The sequence below is a fragment of the Mus pahari genome, chromosome 18, assembly GCF_900095145.1.
Source record: "Mus pahari chromosome 18, PAHARI_EIJ_v1.1, whole genome shotgun sequence".
NCBI lineage: Eukaryota > Metazoa > Chordata > Mammalia > Rodentia > Muridae > Mus > Mus pahari.
This window is the reverse complement of record NC_034607.1, coordinates 39,489,522-39,508,488: the sequence shown is the minus strand read 5'-3', so window position 1 is coordinate 39,508,488 and position 18,967 is coordinate 39,489,522. Positions and strand designations below refer to the sequence as shown.

General features: G+C 41.2%; 1 protein-coding gene and 2 pseudogenes across 5 annotated transcripts in view; 1 reads left to right on the top strand and 2 right to left on the bottom strand.

The window, feature by feature from the left end:
* Lclat1 (lysocardiolipin acyltransferase 1) overlaps window positions 1-18,967 on the bottom strand; it is a 129,809-nt gene that overhangs the window by 37,852 nt on the left and 72,990 nt on the right. For all 5 annotated transcript variants that reach the window (XM_021218112.2, XM_021218113.2, XM_021218114.2 and 2 more), the window contains one exon: window positions 11,448-11,564. In XM_021218112.2, the coding sequence (XP_021073771.1) occupies window positions 11,448-11,564 (117 nt within the window). The remainder of the gene's footprint in view (window positions 1-11,447; window positions 11,565-18,967) is intronic.
* On the bottom strand, window positions 15,181-15,303 carry LOC115062520 (annotated as a pseudogene).
* Window positions 17,146-17,939, top strand: LOC110335969 (annotated as a pseudogene).

Sequence of the window (18,967 nt, the reverse complement as noted above, 5' to 3'; positions counted from 1 at the left end):
GAGAGGGAGAGGGAGAGAGGGAGAGAGGGAGAGAGGGAGAGGGAGAGAGGGAGAGAATATTTTGAAAAAGAAAAGGACCACTTGGCGAGGAGACAGGAGAGGATAATGGTGATGATACAGTTGAGTGTCGCGCTGAAGGCTAGGGAGATTGCTCAGTGGATAAGAGCGCTCGTACAGGCATAAAGATCTGAGTTCAAAGCCTCAAGACCTACATATAAGGTCAGTCACGGAGACACAAATGCCTACAAAAACACTATACTCTCCAAGCTATCCTTAAACGGGTTTTGCTTCAGGTTACCTGACCCCTTTTTATCAGCAAGCTCCCTTACACATAACTCCACTCCACCATTTCACTATATTCCACTCTGACTTATGGTACTTCAGTCCTATGCAACTTATTCTTTAATGTCACCAAAAATATGGTTATTGCTGCACTAAAAGGACTCTTTCAGCTTTTGATGCTCCAGGGTATTTCTGGCTCCTAGAAAACAGTTATCTGAAAAATAACACACAGGAAGCATTCCCATCGTGTGTGGGGGCCCAGCCTTGCAATCCGACTCATCAATGCTGAGAAGATTGATTCAGATCCAATCAATGCCTATCGATATAAAATAGGACCACTTGAAGAAAAGACAAGGTTGTTTGTTCTTTTTAATCTCCATCCACTCTGTGAAGAGATAAGTAAGGCACTTCTTCAGGGACTCTTGTCTAGCATCTTTGGAATCAAGATGAATCATACTCTACTAGTATACGTCATCACAGCTCTGTAAATATCTCACTTGTGGCTCAAAGGAGATGTAAAAATCAAGAGGTATAATTACTTTTACTGGGTCTCCTTTAAATGGCACATAATTACTGCAGAAATCTAAAAACAAGGCACTATTCTGGGATAATGATGAAGATGACAAAGCCAAAAACAAGTAGTAAATGCCTAGAATAGTAAGTAAGATTGGACAATCTATTCACCCGTCCTGAATATCTACAGTCACAGAATAGTAAGAGGGGACACTCTATTCACCTGTCTTGAGTATCTACAGTCATAGCTGCTACCTTTACAAATGGCATGCTTTCATGTTCCTTTAATTTTGTTTTGCTGAAAGTTAAACTTCATGACATCTAAGACTACTTTGTGACATAGCTCCTCTGACTCTTTAATATCAAAGATCAACCCCGGGCTCCAGGCTTGTCGGTCTCTACACAATATCTCTAACTGAGCAACTATGCCCTCCCAAATTTTCTATTCAAACTATCAGGACCAAATTTAACTTCTAATTCCATAATTTTATCTCTTACTCTGCTTGTAATAATGGTCCTTCTCTATCCAGTAACTCTATGTATGTCTGTGTGTTAAGATGTGTGCACACATTGGGTACACATGAACATAAGCATGTGTAGTGTCAGGCCTATGTTTTCCTCCATCATTTTAGCCCTACATTTTAAAGACAGGGTTTCTCGCTGAGCCTTCACACTCACTACTGGACACATTAATGCTCGACAGGCTGGACACAAGGCCCAGAGATTCTTCTGTCTTAGCTTCCTGGGTGCTGAGGATACAGGCTTGTGCCATGGTGCTCAGTGTTTTATGTGGGTGCTGGGGAACCAAACTCAGGCCCTTGTGTATGTACCATTGGATCATACACTGTACTTTACACACTGATCACACCATGGCACTTTGTACCATTGGATAATACACTTTCTAACTGTGTTCATCACAAATTCTTATGCTGATGCTGTCACCAGCATACTATTATTCATTAAAATTAAACACAAAATTATATATTTACAAAGACATTTTGTTAGAATATTTACATATATACACCTTCGATCCATACAAGTATAAAATAGCATATCCAGACAAGCTTTCCATAACAGGTTTCTCTTTCCCTGAACTCACTACTCATCTTTCAAAGCAAAGCCAAAGTCCCAATGTTTCCTAATTACTTTGGATCTTGCCACTGTCCATCCCTGAAGTATTCAAATGAGCCTCCATTAAAAATAACATAGAAGTCACTACAATACACCTGAATTAAAAAAGAACCCTAATAACAGAATAAAGATGTTTTTTACAGATATAAGAAAGGTTTTTAATTTCTTGTAAAAATTTGTTTAAATTGTATGTTATATATACATATGTACATATGTTTACGAGCACAGAATCATGGAGGACAGAGGAGTCTAGAATTTAACATTATAAAGCCTATTGTGGTCTTTAAGACACTCTTCTATGAAGACATGCAATCTTATAACTCTGAAAAATGTCAAATCCTTTTTAGGCACATGAATTATAGATGCAGGATAATTTCCAGGAACACACAACAGGAATAGCAAGAAACTCCTATGCAGGAGTGTGCCATGATTGGTTTGTTAGGCCTTCTGTAATGACATCCAAAACAATCTACAAATGCAGAAGCTCCTCAGTGGCCAGGTATACCAACTCTAAGAGACTATGAAATGCAATAAGGCTCATGTCCATTGTAAATCATGAAGACCTGATGCACTGACTGGGGAACATCAGTACTGTCTTATGTTTGGCTACTCACTCTCCATCCTGCATAGCAGCACGCCTTCCCATCAAGCCCTACGCACACACTTTATCACTTGATGTTGGCACTGGGGGCCATACTTCACTTAGTTTGTCTTCTGGTAAAGACCATTTATAATTCTAAGGAAACGGGAATGACACGTTATAAATAACCATGAATGTTTTTAAACATTCTGTACTCAAAAGCTCTGTCAAGTAGCTTCATGGGATCCCATATTAATAATTATTTCTTGAGATTGGGGAGACTAATTCACTTCAATCAAAGTGGATTTAATCTACAGATAACACAATACCTCATATTTTAAAGCTTAAAAATTTTGTAGTGTTGTCTCACTGCCAAAGGCTAGTTGTTTAAAGGTATTATAACCATATAAAACAGATTTTAAATATGGTAAATGAATCATAAGAAATTACAAATACTTATGTATTTGTGGGAGAAAAATATTTCAGTCCTTGCAACAAAAAAAATCATCCTGAGCTACAGAGACAATGCTCATGGTCAAAGACAAAAAGGAATCACACAAGAGTTTCCTGTGTTAGAACGGCAATACAGAAATATAGTCAGTTCATATTGTATATCATACATAAGCTAACCTAAGCAGAATGCAAGTGAACAATTTATATATTTGGTGTTGTTTTTATATGTACACATATACTATCAAGACTTGAAAGTGCTTTAGTATTACTTTATAACACTGCAAATCCTGGACTTTTTTAATGCATTCAATCTAAAAATGGATGCAGAAAGAGTATATTTAAGAAAATGAATAAAATCTACAAAGCCAAAAGAGCTGAGAGAGATAAGCTGGGATAAGAGATAGGAGGGAGGGAGGGACAGACAGACAGACAGACAGACACATGTCTAGATTGACATCAAACAAATCAAACAAGATGAACCTTTTTTGGACAAACCCAAAAAAGAAACACAGCAATCAAATGATATACAAAACCAAAAGGCAGCAACATGCTCCTGTTAAAATAAATTCTCTGATTTAAGAGTTCAGAGAGTTTATTATATTCAGGCCAAAATCTGACCTTTGCTAAGAACAAACTTTCATGTAAACAGGAAGCCCAAGAGTCTTGTTACACACAAACACACACACACACACACACACACACACACACACACACACACACACACACACGCATGGCCGTTTCCATGCAGCTGACACAAGCTAGGCTCCAGCACACCCTCTACTGCGCTCTCCTGTCTCACAGGGAGAACGTGCCAGTGCATGTAACAAGACTTTCGTGGTCAGTACACACGCCAACACATCACACAAAGAGAGGCAGCACCACACACTTTACTTACAGATGGTGCTTTTTCCACAATTCTGAATTTTAAAATAAACATTTCATAAGCGTCAGTAATCTGCATTTTCCAAGGTACTACCATTAATAGAGAAATCCTAACAGGACACCAGTACGCAGGGATAGACAAGGGTTTCAAAGGAGTATAAAATGTTCACTTAGTTCTAACAATGGCAACTCTGTAATAACAGAGACATGCTGAGGACTTCGGTTGGTGCTGTAAATCAGCAGACTTACATCAGGCCCTCCCTCTGGTAGAGGAGGCGTTCCTGACATCCGCTGGTCATTGAAAAGCAGTATCTGGTGAGGACAACATTTTCTCCTACTGGAGGGGAACGTTACAGAGTGACACAAAGCTGTCCCTGTGGCAACACCTCAGAACTAAAACTCGCTGCAAGAAATTCTAACAGTGGAAACATTAAGAAGCATATTCTCAATGTATAATGCAGACTTGTTTGAAATAAGCTTTGTGTAATAGAGTACCAAATATGATGAATGTAAACAATGAAGATTTTTTTAAAGGCAAATTTCTATATAGATTTTTTTAATAATCAAATTCAAGTTCAGTTACAAGAAATATGTTTCTACATTTCTCTTCTAAAAGTATATATTCAATGAGAGGGGGATCACTCCTTTATCCTGTAGTAGTGGGAAAACAAACAAACCAAGGCAGGAATATATCTGAAACAGTAGTTATCATCTGCTCCACCTCAGTGGGCCTGCAGACCACCGTACATCTCTTCACAACAGAAAAGTCCTGTCACATGAGCATCTGCTGGGACTTAAGCTCCAGAATGAAGGTGGTTGTGGTACTACAGTTAGGTTTGTGAGAGAGAACTCATTGCTCTAGTGACCTGGGAGGCATGACGGCAGCTCTTTAATAAAGAGCAGAGCTCTACTAGACAGAGAACAGAAACTGGGAACGAACTCAGGGAAGGTCCTTAGGAAAAGAACAAAAGATTACAAATGAAAGTGAAGAACTGCAGGGTTGAATACGGCTAGAAGCAACCAGAGGTAAAATGCAAAAGTAAAAGGTATGATGGAGAATGGCCAATGAGTCAGGGTCGTCTGACGCACATCGCAGGAAGGGATACTTAGCAAACACAGCCACCTTCTTCCATGTCCTTTGTTTCCCAACTGATGGCTCAGCAGTTAAGAGCACTGGCTGTTCTTCCTAAGAACCTGGGTTCAATTCACAGCACCCACATAGAGGCTTACAACCATCAGTAACTCCAGTTCTAGGGAATCTGATGCCCTCTACTGGCCTCCACAGGCATTGCACACACATGGGTACAAGCACATTAAAAAGAAAAAGATTAAAAAGAAAGTGTCTTTCTTTCAATCATTAAAAGTAAAGTACAACCATGTTAAGATAAAAAATATGAAAATGGCATAAATCTATAAGTGACTTTTTGAAATATGCCTCACTTCTTTATTCATATGCTATAATTTTGTGTCTTTATGTCTCAATGTACTTTTATTTTTCTCTTTTTTTAAAGATTTATTTATTTATTGTATATATGTGAGTACATTGTAGCTATACAGATGGTTGTGAGCCTTCATGTGGTTGTTGGGAGTTGAATTTTTAGGACCTCCCTCTACTTGCTCCGGTCAAGCCCACTTGCTCCGGTCAACTTCGCTTGCTCAGTCCCTGCTCGCTCCGGCCCAAAGATTTATTATTATATATAAGTACACTGTAGCTGTCTTCAGACACACCAGAAGAGGGCATTAGATCTCATAACAGGTGGTTGTGAGCCACCATGTGGTTGCTGGGATCTGAACTCAGGACCTTCGGAAGAGCAGTCAGTGCTCTTAACCACCGAGTCATCTCACCAGCCCTTATTTTTATTTCTTAAACCAATTCACTATCATTGTTTTCTAAACTTTACAGTTCTCAAGAACATAGGTATCTGAGAGCATTTTCTGAATACATAAGCATATATACATGATTGTCCCAGAGTGGTACTTTACTGAAGCATGCCTGATAGCAGTGTCTAGAGCGGATGACAAAGGAGAAAGGAGAGCAGGTGAGTCAGAGGCAAGGACAGAGGACACAGTAGAATGTGGGCGTGTCTGTAAGGGAGGGTCCCAAAGCATTCTCAGAGCAACTGACGATCAAGTAAAGATAGAGCTTTTCAAAAGCCTCGAGAAAACTTACACACATTGGTAATTGGGCTAAAGAAACTGACCATAAGAGGATAATCATGTGATAGTATTTGTAATGATAGCAAAATTGGAATCTAGTTCAACAGTTGTCTGATAGAGCAGGGTGCATATACCCTGAGAACAAATGAGAAACATGTTACAAACAATTGTAAATTTAAAAATCATTATAAAACAAGACGCATGGCTGAACCCTAACATTCGCTGTGTGTGCATGCTGAAGCAGGAGCCAGAAGAGCTAGACTGTCCCTCAGGGGCAAATGACTTTCTTTTCTTCTTTATAACTAATTTTTCTACTTGTAATAATAAATGTGCTTTTATAATAACAAATACCTTTATTTTTAATAGATAGAGATCCTATATAAAGTTATGATGCATATATGAGAGGTAATGGCTAAAACAAGGGAAAATGGAGCCCCAATTTGGAAGAATGGACACTTGCAAAATGATGTGGGGTGTAGTTCCAACTGTTTATCCTCTACAATATACTACTATACTATATAACACAAAGCAAAGGCACAGTAGCAATCATGGTACCTGGGGTAAATAATGCTGTCATTCCAAAAAGAACCTGGTGTACAGTATACCAGAGATAACTGGAGTTAAATTTTAAGGTAAGGATGTTTTACACACACACACACACACACACACACACAAACAAACAAACAAAATTTATAACACATTCAAAGTGTTCAGAGTAAAAATAAGGAGGTTGCAACAAGGAACAATTTTGTAGTATTTATAACAGAAAAATGCTGAACTTGTATTGATAAGTGCATGAAACTAACCTAACTTCGAATTACAATCTTCCTACTAAGCCACATGACCCTAGACAAGCTGCTGTGGACATCCTGTCTGTACAGGTAGGACGCACGGCTCGGCTGGGAGAATTGGGTAGCACATATGACAGTAGTTCGAGAACTATGAAGCCAGGAATGGCAGCTCCAGACTGAGTCTGTAAGCCTGGGCCAGGCACTAAGCAGCTATGCTTGTAAAAGCACCATGGCTGGTTATACTGGATAAGCAAAGGAAGGGAAGGAAAACACGTACAGCTCAGGCCTGGAACACAAGAAGCATTTGCTAATGTTAAAGGACTGTAGCATATAAGATATATGCTTTCCATCATGTTCTACTAGGGTTGCCATAAACTGTTTCATTAAAAAGATACAGGCAGGAGCTGTCCACAGTAAAAAGCTCAGGTTCTTTCTTTGTTTTTGCTGCATTTATTTCAGAATGTTATGTGGGCTGTGTGCGCACTCCACTCATTGATCTCTTATGTGTTGTGCACTTATATACCAAAATCAACAGGCAGGATCTTCTCCTTATGACATGACCTCAAAAGAAAGCCAACTGCTAATCTGTAAAGTATCTGCAAATGTGGGGAAGCAGCACGGGTTCCAGAAAATATTCTTGCAAATGTCAAAGGTCTACTGTACAATCACATTTTAAACATAAGGGGAAAGTCTTGACATATTTATAAATGGCTCCCACACAATTAAGAAAGGCGCTTTGAAAGGTCAGGCTGCATGCATGGTTTTGAGTGCCCCAATAGCTCAGTTGTTTGCATGCCTGCCTGTCTTCCTTGCCCTCCTTCACACACTGCTGAGCAGGGTGGCTGAAATTCCACCCTAGGAGAGGCTTACTGACTAAAATAAGTGGAGTGTGCGCTGCACAGGGTGGTGACCTGTGCTGGCTTGACTCCTTCCCTATACAATGCCACTACAACAAACAGATTAACTGTAAGTAGGCAGGCGTGAATCAAGCCTCAAGATCAAGAAGCTAAAGGACTTTCACAATGTTGCTGAAGCCAAGCTGTCTGTGAATGTACTGCTGTCGCTTACAGTTTTGTCATGGCAAAGGAGGGCTACAGTGACCAATACAAGAGGGCCAGACACAGGTCCTTCAGGTACCACATATGCATAAAGTCTGTTGCTATGTCGGCAATTCTCTTCCTGATCAAACTGACGGGCTTTGTTCAAGTGTGCTGATCCAGATTGCCTGGTGAGAATTTACTTTTTCTTCAGTGGTTAACTCAGTGACACCCAGATTCATGGAAAGGCTATATCCTTCATTTCTTCTTAAGCAGAATTTATGCATATGAGCTATATATATATATATATATATATATATATATATATATATATATATATATAAAAACAGAAATTTAGACTGGTCTGAATTTTTTTTAAAAAATACTGATTTCAAATCTAAATAATAATAGCTGGGCAAATTTGTTTTATGACTCAATCTATTAATAGACTAACATTATCGCTACCTGAGGTATCACATTTTAAAATACCATTTTGTTTGCAAGGTGGCTACTTGAGCCACACTGGCCCTTTCTTGTACTCCTCAGCTATGAGCGTTTGTTTATTCTGCCTATCCAGCTCAGTCTCCAGTGTTCAGCCTCTTACAGGAGTCACTCACATGAGGATTTCAGACCACAGGACTCTTACATGAACACTTGGTACTATTTACCAAAATTTCTGCATACTGTATGTCATAAAACTTATCACTTAACATATATGTTAATGTAGACAGTTTTCAATGTGTATCATTCTTATCTCTGTCCATTAAGACTATAAACTTCTTGAAGATAATCATATCTCAAATTGGGTCATATTCTGAAACAAATGTTTTTTTATCTCTTACTCTGGGTAGTCTAGCCTAATTTCAAGTTGTTTCAATAAGACTCAGTGCTTTCGGGCTGGTGAGATGGCTCAGTGGGTAAGAGCACCCAACTGCTCTTCCAAAGGTCCGGAGTTTAAATCCCAGCAACCACATGGTGGCTCACAACCATCCGTAACAAGATCTGATGCCCTCTTCTGGAGTGTCTGAAGACAGCTACAGTGTACTTACATATAATAAATAAATAAATCTTTAAAAAAAAAAAAAAAAAGACTCAGTGCTTTCAAATGTGCCTCCTCCTGGTGAAAATAATTATTACAATAGCATCATCTATAATAAAATTATAAATCACAAGACATTATGATGAATAGTGTTTGGGGACAGTGATCTCAAGGCTGAAGATTTCATTATACATTTTATTATAACATATAATTAAAAAGGAATTTGTTTCCCCTAGGTTGGTAACTAGTATTGAGACTGGATTACTTCCATTTTTAAAAACACACACACACACACACACACACACACACACACACACACGTATAATGGAAGTTTCTGTGATTAGGAGCCTGTATGAATTGCCAGTAACAAGTACCTGTGAATATAATATATAATGTTTTGAAAAGCATGCTAGGAAAATACTGTGTACTTACCACTTTCTGGCATATTTCAAGAGTCAACACAACTGATGCTGATTACTCTCATTTGCAGGGCAATTCCACATCCCCCCAAAAGAAAGACTAGCAGGCTGATAACGCATGCACACAGATGGTACAAAGGCAGGCACTCAGGGCAAACCTTGTGGTTACTGTTGCAAACAACCTACTTGTAAAACAACCTATTGTAAAACGGTACATAGCATCACATTGCCAAGTGTTCTCAGTCCTAGTAAACAGTCTAAAGAGACACATGGGCTCCTTTCCTTGTTCTCTCACCCCTCTAGTTAAATGCTTGCTCTCGCTTTATCCTTAACTCCTGATGTTCTGAACTCACGTCTGCCTGCCCCCACTTACTAAGCAATAGACTAGGCTCAGCTGATAGTGAGAATCATGAAAACGGTGCTTTACGTTGATGATTTTAATGTGTGGCTTCTGGGGGTCCATTGAAATGCTACTGAAATATTATTATAGTGGTCTTTTGTTATAAGAGCAAGCTTTCTTTCCACAGTGTACGTAAAAGCAGATCTCCAAGGTCTAAGGATCAGAAGGCCGAGCTGGGCCTCCTCCTGAGTCTTACACTCCTTTCCTAAAAGAATGCCGTGGGCTCAGTGGTCTCTTAGGCCCTCCTTACTGCTGACCTTGGTGCAGATCTCACTTCCGCCAAGAGACCAAGTCTGTCCTCAACACTACAGTGTGCCTCCCCAGTCCATGTCTGCTCCTGTTGTTACCTCGCAGCAAAACACATCTACCCGAGACCATTACCTGCCATTATCCTTTGCCTTTCTTTCTTTTCAGTCCTCTCGTAAACCATGCAGCTCCCTCATGTTCCTAAGGTGCCTTTGTGGTTTGGAGTCTAACTCCAGCCATACTGTAAATGAGAGCATATGCTACTCAGGCTCGCACTATCCAGCAACGGATGACCTTCTTCCCCTTGCTGTCTGCCCTTGTTCTGTGTGATACATGAGAACTGCTCTGGAGGCTTCTAAAGAGGAAGTAAACTTTACACTACAAACACTTAGTGCAATGTCCCACACTTGTAAATACTCAGTGTTAGTGGCTGTTAATACTTTAACAAGCATCAACATGTTTCTTCTTTTCAATATAGTATATAGGTTTCTAGTCCACAACTCTAAATGAAATAAACAGAATTATCATCTGGTTTTCTCCTTTTTTAATGATATACTGGCTGTGGGGAATCAGTCACCAGTGCTGGCAGGGAACAATTAATTACTACCTGTGGCTCCTGACTAGTGTTCTGAGTACAGACTAGGCAAATATACACTTCTCAAGTGTGCGACAAAGTTACCCAGGTTGCTAGTACATATTTTCTAGATTTCAGAACAGAGAACGCTACACATATACCCTCATCAACTATAAAACAATCTCCATTGTCTTGTCTGTACTTAGGATAATCATGTGAGTAAAAGTCATTTTCTATTAACTGAGAAATACAGCAATGTGCTAGCTTCCCAGTGTCACATATACCTGCGAAGAAATTACTAAATAAATGAAAGGGAAACCACGCTGTGGGCTGAGCAGAGTAAGTCTAAGTTAAAGAGACTACAACCTGAGAGAGGGAGGGGCAGACAGAGGTGAGAACACGGGCACACGACCTGAACGCCTTCCTGCCTCTGCGCAGACACAGAGACAAAGACACCCACCTTACGAGCTTCTACAAGCTGATGGCAGAGGCATGCAGTAGGCACTGGGAACGCAAAAGTCAAGACCACAGTCCACATCTTAGTATTTATAATCACAGAATTTCAAAAATAACCCAAACTGACCATGGACAGATTTGGTCTTACCATCCCGATGTGATTCTAGGCTGGTAGCAAATATTTCTTCAAAATCATGGTACTTAGATGTAAAAGGCTCCATTTTAGCAAATTATACTTTTTATCTTAAAGCACATCAGACTCAAAGAACAGTGATGCCATTAGGAAAAGACACCTTTTCTTAAGGTTTCAAGGCCTTTCATGTTAGGCACAGGCAATTTTATGACATGAAGCACTTAGAAGAGGAAGGTGACTACTTGTCACAGGTCATTGGATTTATATGGCTCACTACACGTCAGATATACATATACAGCTCAGCGACTGGTGTCACATATATTTCAAACCACACATTTTAAGATCAGAACTTACCTTCTCTTAGGCGGTCCACCACAAAAGTAAAGCCGGTGGTTCTTGGGTGTAAGACGTATTCATATTTCTGAAGTCCGTTCTTCTCAGCAAAATCATTACTCCTAGCCTTGTTATTTTCTAGACAAAAAGAATAGACTGTTAGAAGCCATAATGTAAAAGCTAAGGAAAAACATTAAACATTTCTTGTATAAAAATAGCACTTATGTCCAGGCATGATGGTGACACCTTCAATCACAGAATTTGGAAGGCAAAGACGGGCAGATTTACAGGAGTTCACGACCAGCTTAGTGTTCACAGTGAATTCCAGGCCAGCCACTATACTGTGAGACCCTGAATATGCCCAGAAGGCACGTTTCTGTTGTTACACAGTATACAAAGACAACACAAACATTCTGAGTATGTGTATGAGTGTTGCCTGTATGTCTGTGTGACAGTGTGCAGTGTCGAAGAGGCCAGAAGAGGGCATCAGATCCTCTGGAACTGGAGTTACAGATTCAGGCACCAAATCAGGTCCTCTACAAGAATATCAAATGCTCTTAACCACTGGGTCATTTATCCAGCCCCACAATGCAAACATTTGAGATAATCCCTTACAAATATCTGAATTTGGGTGGGTGGGTGGGTGGGTGGGTAGATAGATAGGTTGATAGATGTAAATTTACATTATGAATAAGCCTTAATATGTTTCCTTAAATTTATATCCCAAACTTTAAAATTACTTAGGTGGCTTTTAAAAAACTGATATGAAATGAAAATTGAGATATAAAGACAAAAAACTAATAAGCTAAAGTTTTCACTAAAGATCACCTTTATGTGAGGTGAGGATGTTCAATAGGTCACTTGTCTACCATGTGCAAGGCCTTAGGTTTCCCAAGCAGCACTAATAATCAAATCCTGAAATAAGAAAAATTTGAAAGTAAAATACTAATAAAAAATGAAAAATTAACAAAATAAAAGATCTAGACACCCTGAAGAAATAACTAGCAATCAAATCAACATTTTTTAAGCCAATAATTTAGGCTTTGAAAGCAAAATAAAATATCTGCCTTGTTCAAGCACAGAGTGGCTAATATTACTAACCAAAACCACTGCACAGCAAAATAGACACATGATTAGCACATCATGTACAAACATCTGAACATGATTTGGCTGAATATAGCTACAGAGACAAGTATATGTTCCAGTTGTTGGCAATAACTTCTTTTTCCATTCCATGAGGTCACTTTAAAAATTCCAAGAAGAACCAAACTCGTTACTCAGCAAATACAACTGGAAAATAAAGTGTTCAAAAATTTGGCCTTGGCTAGTAGAGATCATGAAATACCTTCTGATGACAGCAAATGTTAAGGCATGCAATTCTCAGCTGTTTGGAAATTTACAGACTAGTAAAAAAAAATATCTGTATAAACACAACTTTCCTAGGAGTAAATTTAAGATCAGTGAGTTCTCTAGTCCTCCAGCAACCACAGATGCATCCCACAACACAATATCCAGCACATAATATTACAGAAGGCGCTGTGTCATTTCTATCAGAGGTACTGAGTCAAATGCCCACAGCTCTCCCAACAATACAAGGAAAGACCTTGGACAAGGAAATCAATAAGCTATTCTGCATCTGCTGTGAATGTCCCGGGCATGAGCAGACTAGCAGCATTTCTGTTGCAGCCAGCTGCAGACCTTAAAGGGGATGAGGAGCCCCAGAGACATCAGAGAGATGCGACCTCTCATCAGCTTGTGGTCAGGGTCAGTGACTGAGGGTTTCCATGTGCAAATCAAGTCTGTTGTAGATGTGGAGACAAATATACACAATGCTAAAATGTACAGTTTGGGACACACTCTGGGACAAGTCAGTGTGGTGCTGCTCTGTCCCTCACTCCACTCACCCCTTCCCAGGCCATCCTTATTAGTTTTCCAACCTCGGCCTCTTGTCAGCTCATCCCCTGCAGCCTCCCACGCCTTCCACCCACCACACCCATGGGACCGCTGGCCACTCTGATCTTCTCAAGCCACCTGGGCATGTTCCAACCTCAGCTTGTGCAGCTGTTACTCAATTAGCCACGCCTTTTGCTGCAGAGGAAGTCTTCTACCTCATCCACTCAGTCCCTGCTTACCAGAAACTTGAGAGGCTTGTCCTGACCACCTTATAGGCTAGCACCGTGCTTCCTTCTTTTACTGTCTTCCCATCCTGCCTTATCTTTTCCCCTTTAAAATTTTTTTAGCTTTTTATTGGCTCTTTATGAATTTCACATCATGGACCCCCAATCCCATCCATCTCCCCCTCCCCTCGTGCCCACCTTCCATGCTTGCAACACGACCCTGAGATAAAACTCTTGTGGAAGCTGTGTGTCACAGTATGTCCCACAGTATTTCCTTTTTGTCCACACTTCTTGCAAATGTTCCTTGGAATGAGTCGGTCTGCCATGAGGCCTGTCTTCTGCTACTCTATCAGTATTGGAACCTCACTGAGATTCCTGTTGTTGCCCTGTCTCATGGAGATCCTGTAGTTTGGGATCTATAAGACAGACCCCTTCACACACTCCAGCAGTTTATTAATGGGATAGATGTTGGGGTGCGGCAATTTAAATCCTTGGGTCTTGGCCTGAGAGGTATCTAAGCTTGTCAGTCCACCAGCTCCTGGCTCGTACACCCTCACAGCCAGCTCAGCCAACCCCTACTGTACCCTGCTGCCCAGGGGAGGTGCAGGGCCTTCTGTCCCAAGAGACAAGGGAGAGGAGGGCATCTCTCCCTCCTCCACACTACCATACAGTAGACGGGAGGCAGGGCCAGCCCTCCTGTTCTCACACCCGCATGACCAGCTCACATGCAATCCCATATCCAGCACTGCAGAGCTGTGCTGCCCAGGGAGAGGGGTAGGGCCAGCTCTCTGGCTATCAGGACCCCAAGGGCCAGGTCTCACAAGGGAAAGAAGGGTATCTCTCCCTCATCCACACCACCTCACAGGAGATGAGCTGAAGGGACAGCTCTCCATATCCCCAAGGCCAAGAACGTGCAGGGCACTCTCTTGAATACTGCAGCTGGCTAGGGGTGAAGCCAGTTCTCTTGCTCTGCCTCCAAGGCCAGCTCTCCCACAATGCCTGGATGAGGGGTGGGGCCAGTTCTACACAGCCCTCAGACATCAATATGTCCCTGGCTGGCAGCCCAGACCAGGGACATTTGCCTGGCCTTTGGTAAAAGACTCCTGCTGTTGCAGGGTTACAGGCCTGATGTGGCCCCAGTGACAGCACAGGCTGGATGCCACCATGGTCCCAGGTGACTTCACCAGCTACTCACATCAGGCTTTCCCTCACTACCCTCAAGTCTCCAGTTCCGCTTCTCTTCACTGTGCCCACATCCTTGTGTTTCTCTTTTTCTTCCACCTCTCCACCACATTCCTGCTCCTCTTAGTGGTGCCCAGGGTCTCTGAGTGTCTGGGTTGTGTATTATGGTGCTGGGCAGGGGTCATTTCAGGCATGGTCTGCACCCTCAGCCCCAGGCCAGGCACTAGACTGGTGGTCTTCTCAGGTCTGGGTCCTAGGATGCCAGTCTGGTGGTCATCTTGGGCTTGCTCTTCGCCCAGCACATACAGTAGCTCCTTTCGAGGGCTGTCTGTGTCAGGCTCACTTCTGCCCAGGGCTTGTGGTCCCGGGTGGGGTTCTTCTAGTCTCTGGCTTGTTCCCTATCCTGGGAGCCTGATGCCAAACTGATGGTCGTCTTAGATTCACCTTTTCCAGGGAATGTTAGGTTGCTAATTATTTAGATGTTTGTAAGTCAGAACACTCACAGCCTCTCCCCTCTCTGCCACCTCCTGACTCACATGTGACACAGCAGCCACACCCGCAATACCTCTAGGGGCAAGTGTTTTATTTTTCTATACAAACTCTTATGACAGCTGTATGGATTCTTATTAGCTGATTATCTCTTTCTTCATATAACAAGCTTCATGGAAGGGAACTAATTTTGTATCTGAAATTTCAAAACACTGGAATATTTATTAAATAAAGAAATTTTATGTGCAAGAGTATCAAATTCTATGTAATTTCATTGTTAAAATCTGGAAATAGCTTTTCTTTCCAAATCAGACAGAACTAAACATTATACCCTAACAAGTGTTACAGCAAACACTTTATGTCAACCTCACAAGGCTGCATGCACCAGGCTTTAACTGTCAACCTGTCACAACTTGGAAGCACCTTAAAAGAGTCTTAATCTTGATCAGTGGGCATGTCCTGGGGACTGTCACCCACTTTGGGTGGCATCGTTTCCTATAGTTGGGATCATGAAAAATGTAAGAGAGAAAAAAAGCTAACTAAGAGCAAGCAAGCAAGCAAGGGTGTATTTATTTCCGCTTCGAACTGTGGATGTGACCAGCTGTTTCGAGTTCCTGCCTTGACTTCCACACAGTGATGGACTGTAACCTGGGATTGTAAGGTGATGTAAACCCAGTTCTCCACTAACTTGCTTTCAGTTAGGGTGTTTATCACAACATCAGAAATGAAACTAGGATGGTACAAACTTTTATTCTAGAGACTCTGGTAAAGGTACTTCTTGATAGGATTGCTGTTCCGATTGGTAGAGTAGTAGGGCAGCACTTACTCCACAATGTGACTGGGTTTCATGTAAATCAATTGTCTTAGAAACAAGGGTATCCTTACTTGCACTACACAGAAGATGATGTCCACTTTTAGGTTTCAACTGCTGCTCTTCCCAGGACGCTTCCACTGGCGCAAGGTCTGCTGTCGCAAAAACCACTCCCTTAAAGCAAACCTTGCTCTCTCCATAAATATTTCTTTCTTTAAAGACCCCAATACACAATACAGACTGCATAATCAGCTCAAAAGTCAAAAGATAAGAAAGATTACAATGTAAGTAAGAGATAAAATGGGTACAAAACACATGTTCTCTTTGCTAGTTTTAAGGTTATGAAGGAGCCAGTGTGTATGTGCACATAATTCTAAGAATGTGAACGTGTATGTAAGAATCTGTGACTAAATGATGAGCAAAATGAACCAAAAATTCAAATCATGTTCATTCAGGGACTATGGAATTACAGCAACATCTATGTATACTTCTGTGCTTTTTAATTTCCCAATATATACTTCTTCCCTTAACAAGAAGTTATAAACAATAATAGTATTCACAGACGAAATGTATATAAAGCCATGAAACATACTAATCTAAAAGTATGCAAGCAAACTAGATTCAGAACTTAAAGCAGAATATAAAATGTTTTATTAGGGTTTTAGCCCAGCAGTGGTGGTGCACGCCTTTAATACCAAAACTTGGAGGCAGAGGGAGGTGGATTTCTGAGTTTGAGGCCAGCCTGGTCTACAGAGTGAGTTCCAGGATAGCCAAGGCTACACAGAGAAAGCCTGTCTCGAAAAAAAAAAAACAAAAATAAAAACAAAAAACAAAAAACAAAAAACAAATCCTAATTTAAATGTAACTCTTCTCTGGTGTTGAAGCCAACACCACCCTTCCTAGTAGCAACTAGCTGGGAATGGCTGAAGGGGTTGGTGGCCGGCCAGGAGGAGGAGAAAAAGGGGAGGGGGCGTGGCTGAGGGGGGTGGGTCAGGGCCTGGAGAGTGAAAGCAAAAGCTGGGGCTGCTAGCCCTGGCTTGAGAACTGGCAAGTGGGGGAAGCATGGCCAAGCCTTGTGGGGTCCGCTTGAGTGGAGAAGCCCGAAAACAGGTGGATTAACCATGATGTGGTCGAGATGCTCTACATCGAAGCTGACCAGATATACCATTTAGCATCATGTACAACCGCATTAAGATACTGAAGACTGATACAATTGGAACACTAAACACGTTGGGACTGGCAAAGCATGTGGGTGCCTGTCTGCTCCTAGCTTCCACTTCCAAGGCATATGGAGAGCCTGAGGTCCACCCTCAAAGTGAAGACTACTGGGACCATGTGAATCCCATAGGACCCCGAGCCTGCTATGATGAAGGTAAACATGTTGCAGAGATGATGTGCTATGCCTACATGAAGCAGGAAGGTGTGGAAGTACAGGTAGCAAGGATCTTCAACACCTTTGGGCCACAATGCACATGAATGATGGATGGGTGGTCAGCAACTTCGTCTTACAAGCACTACAAGGGGAGCCACTCACAGTATATGGATCTGGGTCTCTGACACTGGCATTCCAGTACATTAGTGATCTGGTGAATAGCCGAGTAGCACTGATGAACAGCCATGCTGGCAGTCCTATCAACTTGGGAAATCCAGAAGAACACACAATCCTGGAAACTGCTCAGTTAATTAAAAACCTTGTTGGGCAGTGGAAGTGAAAATCAGTCTCTCTCTGAAGCCCAGGATGACCCGCAGAAAAGAAAACCAGACAACAAAAAAGCAAAACTGATGCTGGGGTGGGAACCTGTGGTTCCACTGGAAGAAGGATTGAACAAAACCATCCACTACTTCCAGAAGGAACTAGAGTACCAGGCTAATTACTAGTACATCCCTAAACCCAAGCAGGCCAGCGTGAGTTAGCCTTAGGATATGAGACTCTGTTTTACCCGTATGAGGTGGACTTTTGTGGGATTGTTTTTAAAGACTTAAGCAGGTGCCATGAAGAACAAACTGGAACTTTATTCTGAAGCTCGCTTTAAAGACCCCGATGAGCCTAAAAGCTCCCTTGAGATCTGCAGGCTTTGCCCTGCGCTTTCTTATGTACAGCAGCCTGGAAGCAGCTCTGCTATTTTCAGGTTTTTATCTTGCTGTTAGAGTGTATGCTGTAACTGTCACTGACAGTTTTATTTACTGGCTTCTTTGTGAATCTGAAAAGAAACATTAAATGGGGTGGAAAACGCCAATTTATAGAAGTGGGTACTTATAAATGAGACGTTACACTATGCATAAAGAATAAAAATCCTAGAGGTATTGTCTGGTGGGTGGCACCAGTGTTTATTTGGGGACAGATGAAAGAACTCTGTTGTAAAGCTTTGTAGGTCTTTTTTAATTCAGAGTTTTCTGAAAGTCTAGTTTTCAGTTGCAAAGTTGACTTTGAAACATCCCTGTTGGTTCTTGAACAAAGATATTTGAAATTACTGTGTTGTGTTGCATATTGGGGTAGGGATGGTGGGGGGACAATGTTAACATATTCTTGGTTAATCATGGTTAAATATGCTATTTTAATAAAATATTGCAAAAAAAAAAAAAAAGGTCACCCTTTCTAGTACAGTATTACAGGTCTTGGAAGATAAGTTTATATTCCTCTTTGCCATACAACTTGTCCATTTTGTCTTTCATTCTCTGCCCTCTTAGGTCTGTGTTCCCTCATACAGCATACCACACCACCCTCTTACATTCTGCTGAATCACTCTTTGAAGGAATGGTTTATCACACTGGAGAAAGGGCCCCTTTGACTTTTTTCTACAGAGTTCCCTCTAATTCAACTGCAAGTCCTCCTAGAGCCCTCCAATAATTAACCAGAAAAGTTCTACATTTGTCCATGTTAGGTTTGCTCTGTAAAAACACTACTTTAACACATGTGACAGACTGTGTAGTGTTTTTATTAA